Source organism: Mesoplodon densirostris, chromosome 3, assembly GCF_025265405.1.
Source record: "Mesoplodon densirostris isolate mMesDen1 chromosome 3, mMesDen1 primary haplotype, whole genome shotgun sequence".
NCBI lineage: Eukaryota > Metazoa > Chordata > Mammalia > Artiodactyla > Ziphiidae > Mesoplodon > Mesoplodon densirostris.
The window spans coordinates 140,293,084-140,307,578 of record NC_082663.1 but is presented as its reverse complement, the minus strand read 5'-3'; the positions used below and the strand labels follow the sequence as shown (position 1 = coordinate 140,307,578).

The 14,495-nt window shown below is 55.6% G+C and overlaps 1 protein-coding gene across 1 annotated transcript in view; it reads left to right on the top strand.

Moving 5' to 3' along the window:
• CPAMD8 (C3 and PZP like alpha-2-macroglobulin domain containing 8) overlaps positions 1–14,495 on the top strand; it is a 98,547-nt gene extending 84,052 nt beyond the window's left edge. The window contains exons 30-42 of the mRNA XM_060094453.1: positions 2,442–2,607; positions 4,038–4,124; positions 4,216–4,352; positions 4,750–4,905; positions 5,016–5,078; positions 5,800–5,981; positions 8,188–8,275; positions 9,071–9,145; positions 9,839–9,944; positions 10,033–10,143; positions 11,386–11,595; positions 11,913–12,030; positions 14,420–14,495. Coding sequence (XP_059950436.1) covers positions 2,442–2,607; positions 4,038–4,124; positions 4,216–4,352; positions 4,750–4,905; positions 5,016–5,078; positions 5,800–5,981; positions 8,188–8,275; positions 9,071–9,145; positions 9,839–9,944; positions 10,033–10,143; positions 11,386–11,595; positions 11,913–12,030; positions 14,420–14,495 — 1,575 coding nt within the window. The remainder of the gene's footprint in view (positions 1–2,441; positions 2,608–4,037; positions 4,125–4,215; positions 4,353–4,749; positions 4,906–5,015; positions 5,079–5,799; positions 5,982–8,187; positions 8,276–9,070; positions 9,146–9,838; positions 9,945–10,032; positions 10,144–11,385; positions 11,596–11,912; positions 12,031–14,419) is intronic.

The following is a 14,495-nucleotide window of genomic DNA, read 5'->3' as shown; positions in this document are numbered from 1 at the left end:
TGGAAAGTCCAAGGTCAAGGTTCTGGTCGATTTAGTTCTTTTTTTTTTCTTTCTGATTCAGTTCTTTTTTTTAATTTTTTTTTTATTTTTGGCTGTGTTGGGTATTCATTTCTGTGCGAGGGCTTTCTCCAGTTGCGGCGAGCGGGGGCCACTCTTCATCGCGGCACGCAGGCCTCTCACTGCCGCGGCCTCTCCCGTTGCGGAGCACAGGCTCCAGACGCACAGGCTCAGTGGCCATGGCTCACGGGCCCAGCCGCTCCACGGCATGTGGGATCCTCCCGGACTGGGGCACGAACCCGTGTCTCCTGCATCGGCAGGCGGACTCTCAACCACTGCACTACCAGTGAAGCCCCTCTGATTCAGTTCTTAATGAGGGGTCTCTTCCTGGCTTGTAGACAGCCATCTTCTTTCTGTGTCCTCACCTGGCCTTTTCTTGGTGCATGACCATGGAGAGAGGTGGGATGGGGTTGGGGGAGAGATTAAGAGAGAGATCACTCTGGTGTCTCTTTGTCTTCTTTTATATAAGCAGCCTCATTGATTATAGAGGTTCTACCCTCTTGGCCTCATCTAAACCTAATCACCTCCCAAAGGCACCCCTTCCTAACACCACCATATTGGAGGTTAGGGCTTTAACATATACATTTGTTGTGGGGGGCAGGGAGGCACAGACATTCAGTACATAACAGCCCCAAGACTTCAGAATGTGATTGTATTTAGAGACAGGGCCTTTAAAGAGGTAGTCACGTTAAAATGTAGCCTTTAGGGTGGGTACTAATCCACTATGACTGGCATCCTTGGAAAAGGGGGACATTAGGGCACAGAGACCAGCACAGAGGGAAGATTATGTGAAGACAAAGGGAGAAGATGGCAGGCTACAAGCCAAGAGAGAGGCCTGGAACAGATCCTTTCCTCATGGCCCTCAGAAGGAACCAGCCCTACTAACACCTTGATATTGGACTTCTGGCCTCCAGATCCACGAGACAAGAAATTTCTACTTTTTTAAGCCACCCAATTTGTGGTACTTTGTTACACAGCCCCAGCAGACTCATACACCCTGCCTCTAGGAAGACCAACCAACTTGGTTGGCCCGGGACCAAGGGATTCCGGGGGTGCAGGCCTCGTGGGTGCCTCCTCCCTGCCTGCACCTGAGACTGAGGAACCCAGGCTCCTTGGCGTTCCCAAGGTGGGCCTCTTCTCCATCCCCTGGTTCTGCTTTTTGTTTTGGTAAAATCGACATTTAGGTCATTCTGACCTTATCAGACTTTTCTAGAGCTGAACCAAGTGTTTCTTCCTGAACTCAAGAAGGTGAAGGCCCATGTGCCTTAGGCTGAATAAAGGCCCCTGGACTTGTGTCCTGTGGCATTTGTAACAAAGTACCACAAACAGTGGCTTTAAACAACAGGAGTTTATTCTCTCGCAGTTCTGGAGGCCAAGGTCTGAAGTCAGTGTGTGGGCAGGGCCATGGCTCCTCTGGAGGTCTAGGGGAGGATGCTTCCTAGCCTCTTTCACCTTCCTGGAACTCCCAGCATTCCTTGGCTTGTGTCTGCATCACTCCAACTCTGCCTGTCTTTCCACGGCCTTCTCTCTGTGTCTCTTCGTCCTTTCTTCTTATAAGGACATCAGTGCTACCTCTGCAAAAGCGTCCAGCCACCCCCACCCCAGGCTCTGGGCTTCTGTGGCTCAGGCTTGGGGTCCAGTTAATTTGCTCTGTCATCCCTAATACATGCCCCGGGAGGGAGATGGTACGTCTTAACAACATGCTGTAAGGGTGGTTCCCATGCTTTATCCTGATCTAAAGATGGAAAGCTTTGGGAGAGCATTCTTTCTGCAATCTTAACAATCACCAAAGCAGAGTTATCTTAACTCCATGGCTCCGCCGGTGCCCACAGGAGCACCATTGCTCATTTGCTAAATTCCCAAATGCTTTGAATCACTCCTTTTTCCATTTAACCTATATTATTGGGCAGCTTCTCTGAACTAAGCCCATCACTGGACAATGGACTTGGTTTCCTCCAGCCGCTCACACTGTGGGTCAGGAGCATGATGAGGGTTGGTGGGCTTCCTGGAGGAGGTGACAATTGAAGCAAGGCCTGGAGGATGAGATGGGCCTGAGCTGGGGGTCTTAGAAGCCAGCCTAGTGATAGAGTGGGATGGGGCGGGGCGGTCAGGGGTCTGCCTGCTTCCCCCAGAGTGTCTCTGAATTGATTTGTCGTGCTCAGACTTCATTTGGAAAACATGGCACCAACATAAAAGAAAGGGAATGGGGCTTTGAAAGCTGAGGCTTCAGGCAGTGGGGCACCAGAAGGATACAAAGTGAGGGGCTGCAAGCCATCCAGTGCTTTCCCCAGGCATGTCCTGAGAACCTTTGGGAGCGTGGTGGGTGGGGTGAAGGCAGAGCAGCCTCCCAGGGCTCCAATTCCCACCTCTGCTGCACCCCGCAGGAGGAGAGGGGTGCCATTGCCAAAGCCAGGCACTTCCTGGAGTCTGGCGCACCCCTGGCTATGGACCCCTACAGCAGTGCCCTGACGGCCTACGCGCTGACCCTGCTCCACAGCCCTGCAGCCCCCGCCGCTCTGCGAAAGCTCCGCAGCCTGGCCATCACCCAGGGTAGGTGCCCCTGCCTGCCACCCCAGCGGACACAGTGTGGGACCAGCCTACTGCGGGCCCCAGTAAACAGATCATGAACACGTGCATGGAACTAAGGAGGCGTCCTTTGCCCACTCTGGTTTTTTTTTATAAATCTTTTTTTAAATCTTTTATTTTATTTTTGGCTTCGTTGGGTCTTCGTTGCTGCACACGGGCTTTCTCTAGTTGCGGCGATCGGGGGCTACTCTTCGTTGCAGGGTGCCAGCTCCTCATTGCGGTGGCTTCCCTTGTTGCAGAGCACGGGCTCTAGGTGCACAGACCTCAGTAGTTGTGGCACATGGGCTTAGTTGCTCTGCGGCATGTGGGATCCTCCTGGACCAGGGATCGAACCCGTGTCCCCTTCATTGGCAGGCAGATTCTTAACCACTGCACCACAAGGGAAGTCCCTCACTGTTTTTTTTACTCATTTATTACTCATTCATTATTGTATCTACTAGTGGCTTCATTTGATGAAGTGGCTTGAGCTTGAGCATCATTTTCTTCCCCTATGAAGTAGGGGATGCCACCCAGCCCCCACCAGGGAAAACAGTGCTCAGAGATCCCCGGTAGAGGATCCCCCAGGCTTCCTGGAAACCATCCCTGGGCAGGGTGCTGGGAGGCAGGGGAGGGCTGCACCCGGCTCGCACCCTGCCCCCCATCACTGGGTGAGCCTCGGAAAGTCTTTTCCATCTTGGAGTGTCAGTCTCTCCATCTACAAAATGACTCCCCATTGTGTTTGGGGAGCCCCAGCCACTGAGCTGTGACTTCTCGGAAGGTCCCCAAACTCAGTCTTCTTCCCCCGAACCCCTGAGCTTTCCCGGGAGCTGCGCTGGTATTCCATCCAGCTTCTCTGCTTAAGATGTCACCTGAAGAATTGCTTTCACTGCTGAAGAAGAAGAAGAAGAAGAAGAAGAAGAAGAAAAAACTTAAAAAGCAAAATTCTAAAACCATCCAGTTGGATGACAGTGTCAATTTAGGACTAACTGCTCAAGATCTGAGGCAGGGAGCGCCGACTTCTCAATGGTTTGAGGGCTTTTTATACCACACATGAACTGAGAATCTTTGGAGCCTTTGCAAGTACGGAGTGGCTTCCTGGTCCCCAGGTGGGGTAGACTGGGGCCTGCCTCAGGGCCCCAGCCAGGAGGGAGGTCATTGATTAGTGATGTCTGTCGGGGCACAGAAAAGCAGCCAGGGATTGGTGATGTCTGCCAACGGTGCAGGAGGGGCTGGGTTTGTCTCTGTAGCTGCAGATCTGAGATGTAGCCCCAAGACCCTTCCTGTCCCAGCCATCTTCCCCTGGGGCCCAGCCCCCTGGTGTCTCTTCTTGAGACCACATGCGCTGACACTCAGCATGGGTTGCCAGGCTGAGTGCCAACAGGGGTTGTGGCCCCTGACCTGTTCTGGCCTTACAGATGGGGTGACCCACTGGAGCCTGACGGGTTCCCGGGATGTGGACAAGGACGCGTTCCTGAGCTTCAGTGACGGGGTCTATCAGACAGGTACTGGCCACCCCACCTGCGGTGCCTGCTGTGGGCACCGGGTCCTGGGTCCCAGTGTCAAAAGGGCCCCAGCTGGCCTCTTCCGTTGCAGTGGTCTCGGCCGAGGTGGAAATGACAGCCTATGCCCTGCTGACCTACACCCTCCTGGGAGATGTGGCCACTGCCCTGCCTGTGGTGAAGTGGCTGTCCCAGCAGCGGAATGCCCTTGGGGGCTTCTCCTCCACTCAGGTGAGCCAGGAAGGGCCAAAAGAGGGGCTCGGGTCTGAGCGGGGTTACTGTGGCCCAGGCTTGGGACTCAAGAGCCAGGTAGGAAGCCACTGGCTGCTTCAAGTCGCAGGATGGCTCCTTGCCCGCAGCCCCTGGGGGCATGATGTCCAAGAGAGGGCAGGAGGATGGGGCCGAGGGACAGATGTGCCTGGCTCTGGGACAGGGACCCAGCCCCTGCCTCCATGGAGATGCTCCCCAGCTGCCTGGGGCCCCTAGCCCTGTGGATATCTACACCGGACACCCAGTGCTCTCTGTTCCAGCCTCACGGGTCACTGGTATCCAGAGAGGGTCCGTGGCACCCGCAGTGTGGGCCAGACCTGCTCCTGGGGCTGACCTCAGCCTCCTGCTCTGTCCCTAGGACACCTGCGTGGCTCTGCAGGCCTTGGCAGAGTATGCCATCTTGTCTTACGCGGGCGGCATCAACCTCACCGTCTCCCTGGCCTCCACCAACTTGGACTACCAGGAGACCTTCGAGCTGCACAGGGCCAACCAGAAGCTTCTACAGATGGCGGCAGTGCGTGCTCCCGGGATCAGGGTTGGGGGTGGGCAGCAATGGCAGCCCCTCCCTGCTGCCTGTCTGTCCACGTGTGTCTTCGGGGAAACCACGGCATCTTCTCTCCCCAGATCCCCAGCCTCCCCACAGGGCTGTTTGTGAGCGCCAAGGGCGAAGGCTGCTGCCTGATGCAGGTGAGGCTGCGGGGAGAGGGGGTGCTTCCAGGGCACCCCTGGAGGGGCAGGCGGGAGGCAGCTCAGTGTTGGTCCAGGTTGAGTGGGGTGGATGTGTGTGTGAGAGCCACCCCAGGGCAGCCTGTCAGCCCCTGAAATGCCGTCCACTCTGCCCAAGGCAGGACCCAAGGCAGATGGCAATGTGTCCCCTTGAGGATGGAGTCCCCCCAGAAGCTCCATCTGATCCTCGTTCCGGTGGTCTCTGACCTTAAGCAGACCCCTCCCTTCACCCCCCATGGTGGGACTTGTTATTCTCCCTGCCAAGGCCTGAATGGAGATGCCCAGCCTGGCGCTCCCCACGACCCCTCAGTCACCAGGCTCAGGATTTAGTCACACTCTGGGTGGAGACAGGCTGGCCTCCTAGGCTCTGGCCAGCGGTCAGAGGGCAAGTCTGCCAGGAGACCCTCACATTCTCAGCTTCTCCATCTGGAAAGTGGGAGCCCAGACAACACAGTGGATAGGAGAGGGAGCCTGAGAGGCAGACAGACCTGGGCTTGAAATGTGGAAAAATGGGATGATGGTCGTACCTACACCATCAGGGCGAAATGGAATGACCGTAGTGCCCAGAACTGTTGCTGATGTCACCATTGTCGTCGTTCTGGCTGTCCCCCACCTTGCCCCGCCCTTGCCTCTCCCCTCCCCACTCCCCTGTCCCCTCAGCCTCTGTCCTCCCACCCCCCAGATCGATGTTACCTACAATGTGCCAGACCCGGTGGCCAAGCCGTCCTTCCAGCTGCTCATCAACCTCCAGGAGCCCGAGGCCGAGCGGCGGCCCCCTGCACCTGCCTCCTCGGCTGACGATGACGACCCAGCAGCCGACCAGCATCAGCACGAGTACCCGGTGACCCTGGAGGTGTGCACCAGGTAAGGCCACCTGCTCCGCTGGCTGCCACCACCACCTGGACGGCGTTTTTTTTTTTTCTTTTTTTTTTTTTGGCGGTACACGGGCCTCTCACTGTTGTGGCCTCTCCGGTTGCGGAGCACAGGCTCCGGACGCGCAGGCTCAGCGGCCACAGCTCACGGGCCCAGCTGCTCTGCAGCATGTGGGATCTTCCCGGACCGGGGCACGAACCCGTGTCCCCTGCATTGGCAGGCGGACTCTCAACCACTGCGCCACCAGGGAAGCCCGGATGGTGTTTTATATAGTGACGCTTTCGGCTAGGAACGCCTCGGGCATTCATCTGAGCCTGTACTACTTGTGGGAGCCCCGCAGACATTTCACCGACTCGAGCCAAAGTTGTGGCTGGACCAGCCCTTGTGGTCCTTAGTCTGATCACAAGGCACACCTCAGCAACACCCATCAGGGACCTTTGAAGAACAAGATTTCTTACTCACAGGTCCCGGAGGGTACATGACCCTCCCGAGGGTCACACAGCGAGGTCACAGGTACAGAGACAGAGAGAAGGCACGGACCTGAGGTTCTGCCTATATTGGGGTCCGAGGGGGGGTTTGCTTACATTTTTGTGGATTCACTGTTGGCAAATTTAAAATACAAGAGCAGGAATTAGGGTGCTGGAAGGGGAAGGCAGGGTGACCCAAGTGGTCCGTCATGTAGGTTGCCCAGGGCTTCCTGAAAGAGGGACCTTCATGGGTGGGGGCAGCATGATTCCTCTTCTGGTTGTTTTGCTAGTAGTTGTGTCATACAGCTGCCAGTATCTTTATTCAAGATGGATGTTTTCAAAATGAATGCCTTTGCAATCAGAAGCTTACACTCCAAATGATTTTTGAAATGAAAGAAATGGAAGTGCTTCTGAATGGGTGCAGCAAACCCCAGTGACAGGTGGGGCTGGGTGGGATGGCTGTTTGTGGCCCCTGTGCGACCTATCAGCCCCAGGTGTGACCCTGGGACCAGGCCACAGAGGGTCCTCGGTGGTGGGTGCATGCAGCTGCCCACAAAGCATGCTCATTACCATGGCAACGATGGGGGAACCCAAAGGTGGTTGAAAGCTATGGCACCTGAAACCCATCAGAGCTGCCCAGACACCTTCTTTAACCTTGACCCTCAGCCCTCACATGTCCAAGGTCCCCATCTTAGGAAGTTCTGAAGAACAAGCCCAACTTGGTCCAAGCCTGGGAGCCCTGGCTGAGTGGCTTCCCAAACCTCCAGCTGTGTTTCCTGCTCCACAGTGAGACTCAGGATGGTTCCACTAAGCAGGGCTGTGATCACCGTCTAATCAGGCGGGGGAGCGAGAAGCAGCTGGACTGGCCCAACTGTCTGGCCCCGGCAGGCCTGCTGGGGCATCTCTGTTCCTCCCTCAGATGTGTTAAGAAAAAAACCCCATTGTGTGCCACCCAGATATAGCGTCTCTCAGGCCTCACCCCTGCAGGAAGCCTCCCCCGCCACCCCAGGAGCTGTGGCCACCCCGTCCCCTTGGGCCACAGTCTGCAGGTTCCTCACTCAGTGTCAGCCTCCCTGTCACCAGCACCCAGCACAGGGAGGGCCTGGCACATAGCAAGCCCCAGAGGCCATATTTACCCACCCCCCATGTCACAGAAGGGGAAACTGAGGGCTGGCACTGGAGAGTGACCGGGTCTCCCCCAGTGGCCTGGACTCCCTCGGCCCCATGAAGCAGCTTCCCACACTGGGGGTACAGCATGGAGTTCGGGTCAAAACACAGCCCAGGGCTTCCCTGGTGGCGCAGTGGTTGGGAGTCCACCTGCTGATGCAGGGGACGCGGGTTCGTGCCCCAGTCCGGGAAGATCCCACATGCCGGGGAGCGGCTGGGCCCGTGAGCCACGGCTGCTGAGCCTGCGTGTCTGGAGCCTTTGCTCTGCAACGGGAGAGGCCACAACAGTGAGAGGCCCGCGTACCGCAAAAAAACAAAAAAAACCCAAAAACACAGCCCAGAGTCGATAGACCTGGGTCAGGCCCAGAACCCTCGGCAAGGCCTTTTCTTTATGGTCTCAGTGTCTTAGCTGTGAAATGGGCTGACCAATGACCCAGCCAAGGGTGTTTGTGCAGATGGGCTGCCAGGCAGGCAGGCTCAGGGGTTGTGGGGACAGAGGGGTCCATGAATTCCACTGCGGGGCTTGAGTTCAAGGGCCTCTCTCTCTCTCCCCTCACCGGAAGGTGGCTGCATACAGGCTCCTCCAACATGGCGGTCCTGGAGGTGCCCCTGCTGTCAGGGTTCCGGGCGGACGTTGAGAGCCTGGAGCAGGTGAGGTAGCACTGGTGGACAGGGCTCGGCTCGGGTCTCTGGCTGGTGGCCCTGCCCAGGTTGCAAATTCCCAGCCCTTCATAAAATGAGTTTTGGTGTTTGCTTTTTTGTCTTTCTGGGCAAAGTTGGTGTTTGGGGGCTGGCTGTCTGCTGAGGGGCAGGTGGGGAGGGGTGGGAGCTTTGCCAGTAGGTGTCATTCAGTGGGCCACCTGTGCTGTTATCCATGTGGCAGAGGAAGGGTTCAACGGACCTGCCTGCGCTTTGGAGATGATCTGGGATACCAGGGAGAGATTTGCCACCATCCTCAACTTAAAGAGAGACCAGCCCCCTTTTGGGGTGGGGAGGGGAAGAGGGTCACAAAGTAGGTGGAGCAGCCTTACCTGAGGATGTCTGCAGTGTGGGGAGGGACAGGAAAGTAGGGCCTGTCCTGGGGGAGGGGGTTTGAATGGTGCAGGTGAGGCAGGAGCAGGTGGCAGGGCTCTGTGGGCGCCTAGAGGGCCACAGGGAGGTCCGGCCTGGGACTGAGGCTCGCTCAGGGGAGACTGCAGGCAGGGAAGGGGAAGCAGGCCCTCGGGACAGTGGTAACCAGCCTTGAATGCCCTCTCCTGGGTGCTGACCTCCACCCCCTGGCCTGGCCCATGGGGACTTGCTGGATGACCGTGGGCAAACTCCTCAGCCTCCGGGGCCTTGGCTCTTCACGGGTCCAGCCCACCTTGGGCCCTTGGAGATCGGGGAGGAAGAGAGCATTGGGGTCTGAAGGGCCGGGCAGACCCTGACCTCTGGCTTCCCTGCCAGCTGCTCCTCGACAAGCACGTGGCACTGAAGAGGTACGAGGTGGCTGGTCGCAGAGTGCTCTTCTACTTTGATGAGGTACCGCTGGCCGGGGGTGGTGGGTGGAGGCCTCCACGGCAGCCACATTGGCGGGGGCACAGCTGCCATGGCCCGGTGTGGTTCCTGCAGTGATCTCATACCAAGAAAAAGAAACTGGGAGAGTCAACTCAGGCGGAGTTGGCACGGCTGCCTGCCCTGTGCCCTAGCCAGCTTGCTTTGGTGCAGAAAGTTGGGAGGGGTATGGAATAGTATTCAGGCATCAAAAGGAATGAAGCAGTGATGGTTTGAACCTCAAAAACATGTGGAGTGAAGAGACAGAAAGCAGATTGGTGGTTGCCAGGAGTTGGGGGGATGGGGAGTGCAAATGGGGATAGGGCTTCCTTTTGAGGTGATGGAAATATTCTGCAGATGGATAGTGGTTGCACAAGTTTGTGAATGTCCACACACACACACACACACACACACACACACACACACACACACAAAGGAGGGAGGGCACCTGCCATGGGGGGAGTGGGGGATGAAAGACCAGCTGAGATGTTTTTCCCAAGTGGGATGGAAGGACCCACAAGATTAAAATGGGATCACGTTTCTGTTTCACGCCTCCTGGGCATCCCGAAATCAGCCAGTTCTGGGCCCACATTTTGCGGCGTCACAGAGCACAGAGGCCGGAGCTCAGTCTCTGGCCCTAGTGGCCCCGGCCGAGCCTGAGCCCGCCCGCTGCCCCCGCAGATCCCCAGTGGGTGTTTGACGTGCGTGAGGTTCCGGGCGCTCCGCCAGCACGTCGTGGGCAGGACGTCGGCGCTGCCCATCTCCGTGTACGACTACTACGAGCCTGGTAGGTCCGCGCCCAACACCCACAACTCTAGCTCAGCCCCTCACACTGTCATCCATCACTTGGTCACCCTTCTCCCCTGGTCCCGCAGCCTTCGAGGCCACGCGCTTCTACAACGTCAGCTCGCGCAGTCCCCTCGCCCGGGAGCTGTGCGCGGGGCCTGCGTGCAACGAGGTGGAGCGTGCCTTGGCCCAGGGCCCCGGTAAGTGCGCGGGGCCATTGCCCCTTCCGACCACCAGCCACTCCGACCCCACCCGCGGCAGAGGAGGGCGTGGTAAAGGCAGGAGGACCCGGCACGGTCCAGGGCGCGCTGCCTGAGCGAGGGGCTTGGGGTTGAGCAGAGTGGGCAGGCAGTGAGAAGGAGGCGGGGCTTAGCGGGGCGGGGCCTAGGGGGGGTATGAGGGGGCGGGTGTAGAAGCGGGCGGCCCAAAGGAGAGCCCTTGCCTCCCCTTCCCCACAAGCCAAAGGGTGTTGGGACCCAGGCCGGGAGCCCCAATCGACCACAGCGAAGGACGGGCTAGGGGTCCCTCGGGACCCTTTTCTTTATTTTCCAGACTTCTTGAAATGAGTTTAGATTGCTTTTAATTTAAAAGTTTTCTTTTTATTTATTTATTTATTTGTTAACATCTTTATTGGAATATAATTGCTTTACAATGTTGTGTTAGTTTCTGCTGTATAACAAAGTGAATCAGCTATATGTATACATATATCCCCATATCTCCTCCCTCTTGCATCTCCCTCTCACCCTCCCTATCCCACCCCTCTAGGCGGTCACAAAGCACTGAGCTGATCTCCCTGTGCTATGCGGCTGTTTCCCACTAGCTGTCTATTTTACGTTTGGTAGTGTATATATGTCCATGCCACTCTCTCACTTCGTCCCAGCTTACCCTTCCCTCTCCCCATATCCTCAAGTCTGTTCTCTAGTAGGTTTGTGTCTTTATTCCTGTCCTGCCCCTAGGTTCTTTAGAATCTTTTTTTTTTTAGATTTCATATATATGTGTTAGCATATGGTATTTGTTCTTCTCTTTCTGACTTACTTCACTCTGTATGACAGACTCCAGGTCCATCCACCTCACTACAGATAACTCAATTTCGTTTCTTTTTATGGCTGAGTAATATTCCATTGTATATATATGTGCCACATCTTCTTTATTCATTCATCTGTCGATGGACACTTAGGTTGCTTCCATATCCTGGCTATTGTAAGTAGAGCTGCAATGAACATAAAAGTTTTCTTTTTAAATTTTATTTTGGTAAACACTAGGCAAATACTTGCATGAAATTCTACCAGGTCAGGGCTCAGGGCTTCCTAGGAACTGTCTCCACGCTGTGGAGTGTGGTCCGGACCCCAGGGACTTCTCCCCAACCCCAGGCCCAGGTGGAGGCGGGGATCAAGTTGGGGGGTGGGGTTCCCGGGGCCTGCCCATTTCGCCTCGCCCGCCAGGCTGGTCCCCTGGCGAGGGAGGTGCCGCGGCCATCCCGGAGGAGGGGACGAAGATTACGCGCTGCGGCTGCGCACGTGACTGCACCACCAGCGGGGACCCGGTATGTGGCTCCGACGGCGTCGTCTATACCAGCACCTGCCACCTCCAGGAGGCTGCCTGCCGCGGACGCGTGAGATTGGAAACCGCGCCCCCCGGCCGCTGTGCCCTTGGTGAGGATCCACTCATGCCCCGTCTCGGGGACCCCACCCTGTCCCGGAATGTATCGCTCCATCTTCTCCTCTTTGCGTCTGGGTCCCTTTGCATCTCCTCGGTCTTGGTCAGTCTCTCCCCAGCCCCACCCCAACTTTGTGCTTTTCTGTGTCTCCTCATCTCTGATTTCTGTGTCCGCTTCCCCACCTTGTGACCTCACCTCCTATCTGTTGCTCTGGGCCACAGATCTCCTCCCCTCAGGCCCCCTGGGCTGTTGGTCATCCAGATCCTCTCCCTCCAGTGCCTTCCCTACCGACTCAGTCCTCCTTCCTTCCAGAGCAGCCGACACCAGCCTCTGCTTTGTACAGCTACGACTATGACCTGGGTCCCCTGGACGCTAGGCATGTGGCAGCCGGCCATGAGGTGGTGGACTTGGACGGGGAAACAGAGGACAGGTGAGAGCTGGGCCCGCCCCCAACCTCCCTCCACTGGCCCTGGAACCTGGCAGGGAGTGGGAGTGACTGATGGAGGGGTCAGCCTGCTATAGGGTTTCAGGGAATGAGGTGGGGGATCTGTTCTCTCTTGACCCCCATCCACCCAGCATACATAGAAGAGCAGCTTATATGTGTAGGGTGAGCTTAGCGAACCCTGCCAAGGACTGGACCCCAGGACAGACCTGTCCCTGAGACCCACTGGGCCTGGGACCCTTGTTAAGGAAGAAATTATTCATGACGCAAGGAATATATTTTTCAAGGGGGAGCACTGTGGAGTCTTGCAGTGGGGATAGAGATTGTAACCAACTCCTAATAATAAAAGAAGAAAAAGTGGGAATTTATAGCCAAGGAGTGGGGGGTGGCAGTCAGTGGATGGAAAGTTACTAGGAGGAAACATCAGGGGTGAAGGGGGGATATTCTAGCTAAACCGACTGCACCTGATTGTTGCTGAAGGCAGGCCAGGGTGATGAGACATTACAGGGGGCGGGGGGTGGATGGTGGAGGATGAGGGACCCAATCAGATATCAAGCATGATCAGTATGGAGGAGGGGGGTTTCTGGCTAAACTGACATATTAGCAGATTCTTGCTACAGTTGGGCAGTGCTGAGATGAACACGGAAGCCTAGAATTTGAGACCAAAGTGAAAAAGAGCTCAGAGGAGCCCGGGTGGAGTTTGGTTGGGTAGAGAATCTTTGTCCCCCCTGAAGGAAGGATGGAGGAAATGGTCAGGAGACCAGAGAGCCCTGTGGGGTGAGGCTGGGAAGGGGCTGCTGGGCAGACTCCCTGGATGAGGCAAATCTTTTGGGTTGAGCAAACTCAACTCAAGAGGTTTAAACAGTGGGTTGATCTATCAGCTCAGGTAAATGCCAGGTCCTGGAGGCTGGCTGCACTGGCGGGCCTCAGAGCCCTGCCTTCCTGGGTGGCAAGGGTCTCTCCACCCCATGCTGGTGGCAAAGGCTAGTTTACATCCCCACTCATCAAACCCAGTAGGAAGGCTTTTCCACCAGCAGCAACCAAAGTCCCAGAGATTTAGGGGTGCGTCATCTTGCACCAGGCACTGGGTTTAGTTCACATGCATATAATATAATTATTGATAGGGCTGGGTTTAGGGTTACTGTTGCACTAATTTTGTTTTGCCCCCCTGTGTTTCTCCTTCCATGCTCTCTTTTGAGTATCTTTTAGGATTCCATTTTGATTCAGTTATTGTTGTTTTAGCATTATTTTTTTAGTGGTAACTCTGGGGATAAGACTATTCATCTTTAAATTTTTCACAGTCTACTTGGTGGGAGTATTATAAACACTTTCAGCAAAATGTAGCAACTTTGAAGCCATTTCTGTCCATGTGTTGTCCCCTCCCATCTCTCATGCTAATAATGATCATATGTATAACTTTAAAGTCATCCAAGTGTTGCCCACCCTGTCCAGTATCTTCTGAGAGAGGTCTGCTTTTATTTTCCTTTTGCAGGGGAAGAGTTTTATTAAACTTCTAAATTTGAGATACCATAGGTTCACATGCAGTTGGAAGAAATAACAGAGAGATCTTAGGTGCCCTTCATCCAGTTCCCCCCAGTGGTAACATCTCCCAGAACTTGAGTTACAGTGTAACGCCAGGAAATTGACATCAATACAATCTACCCGTCTTACTCCTTTTTCACCACTTTTACATGCACTCATTTGCAATTGAGTCTGCAATTTTCCCCCACGTGTAGATTTGTGTAATCATGACCACAGTCAAGATACAGGATACACCATCACCTCAAGGATCCCTTTAGCTGCAGGTTTATAGCCACACCCACCTCGATTTCCGCACCCCCCCCCAACCATTCATCTGTTCTCCCGCTCTATACTTTTGCCATTTCAGGGATGCTTTGTAAACAGAATTGTGGGGTACGTAACCTTTTGAGATTGGCTTTTTCTCACTCAACAGAGTTCCCTTGCTGTCCATCCATGGTGTTGTGTCAATGGTTCCTCCCTTTTCATAGCTGATTGAGTTCCACAGATAAGTTTTCTATTTGGTCAGTGGTTTCTTGCATGCTGTGCTCATTCTTACCAAAGTGAAGGCCCCATCCCATCACTGTGGCCTGGTGGGGATGGGCAGGGTCCTGAGGGGCCCTGCTGGACCCTGTCCCCACAACCCCGGCTCCAGGTGGGGTGCTCATGTCTCAGTGGGCGGAGGCAGCCAGGCCAAGCCACTTGGAGGCGGGTTTAGGGAATGGTCCACAGTCCCGCCCCCGCCAGGCCTGGCAGCCCACAGGCATTTTTTGGCTTCTCTCCCCATCAGTCAGAGTGGCTTCTCTTCCTAAAGCTCCGAGCAGGAAGACGTGATCTGGCTGTGATTTCACCCCACCAGAAGAGGGTCGCTGACAGGAGACTTGACTGTCTGGGGGCTGCTGGACCCTGCCCAGGTGACCCCTGCTTCCAAATGA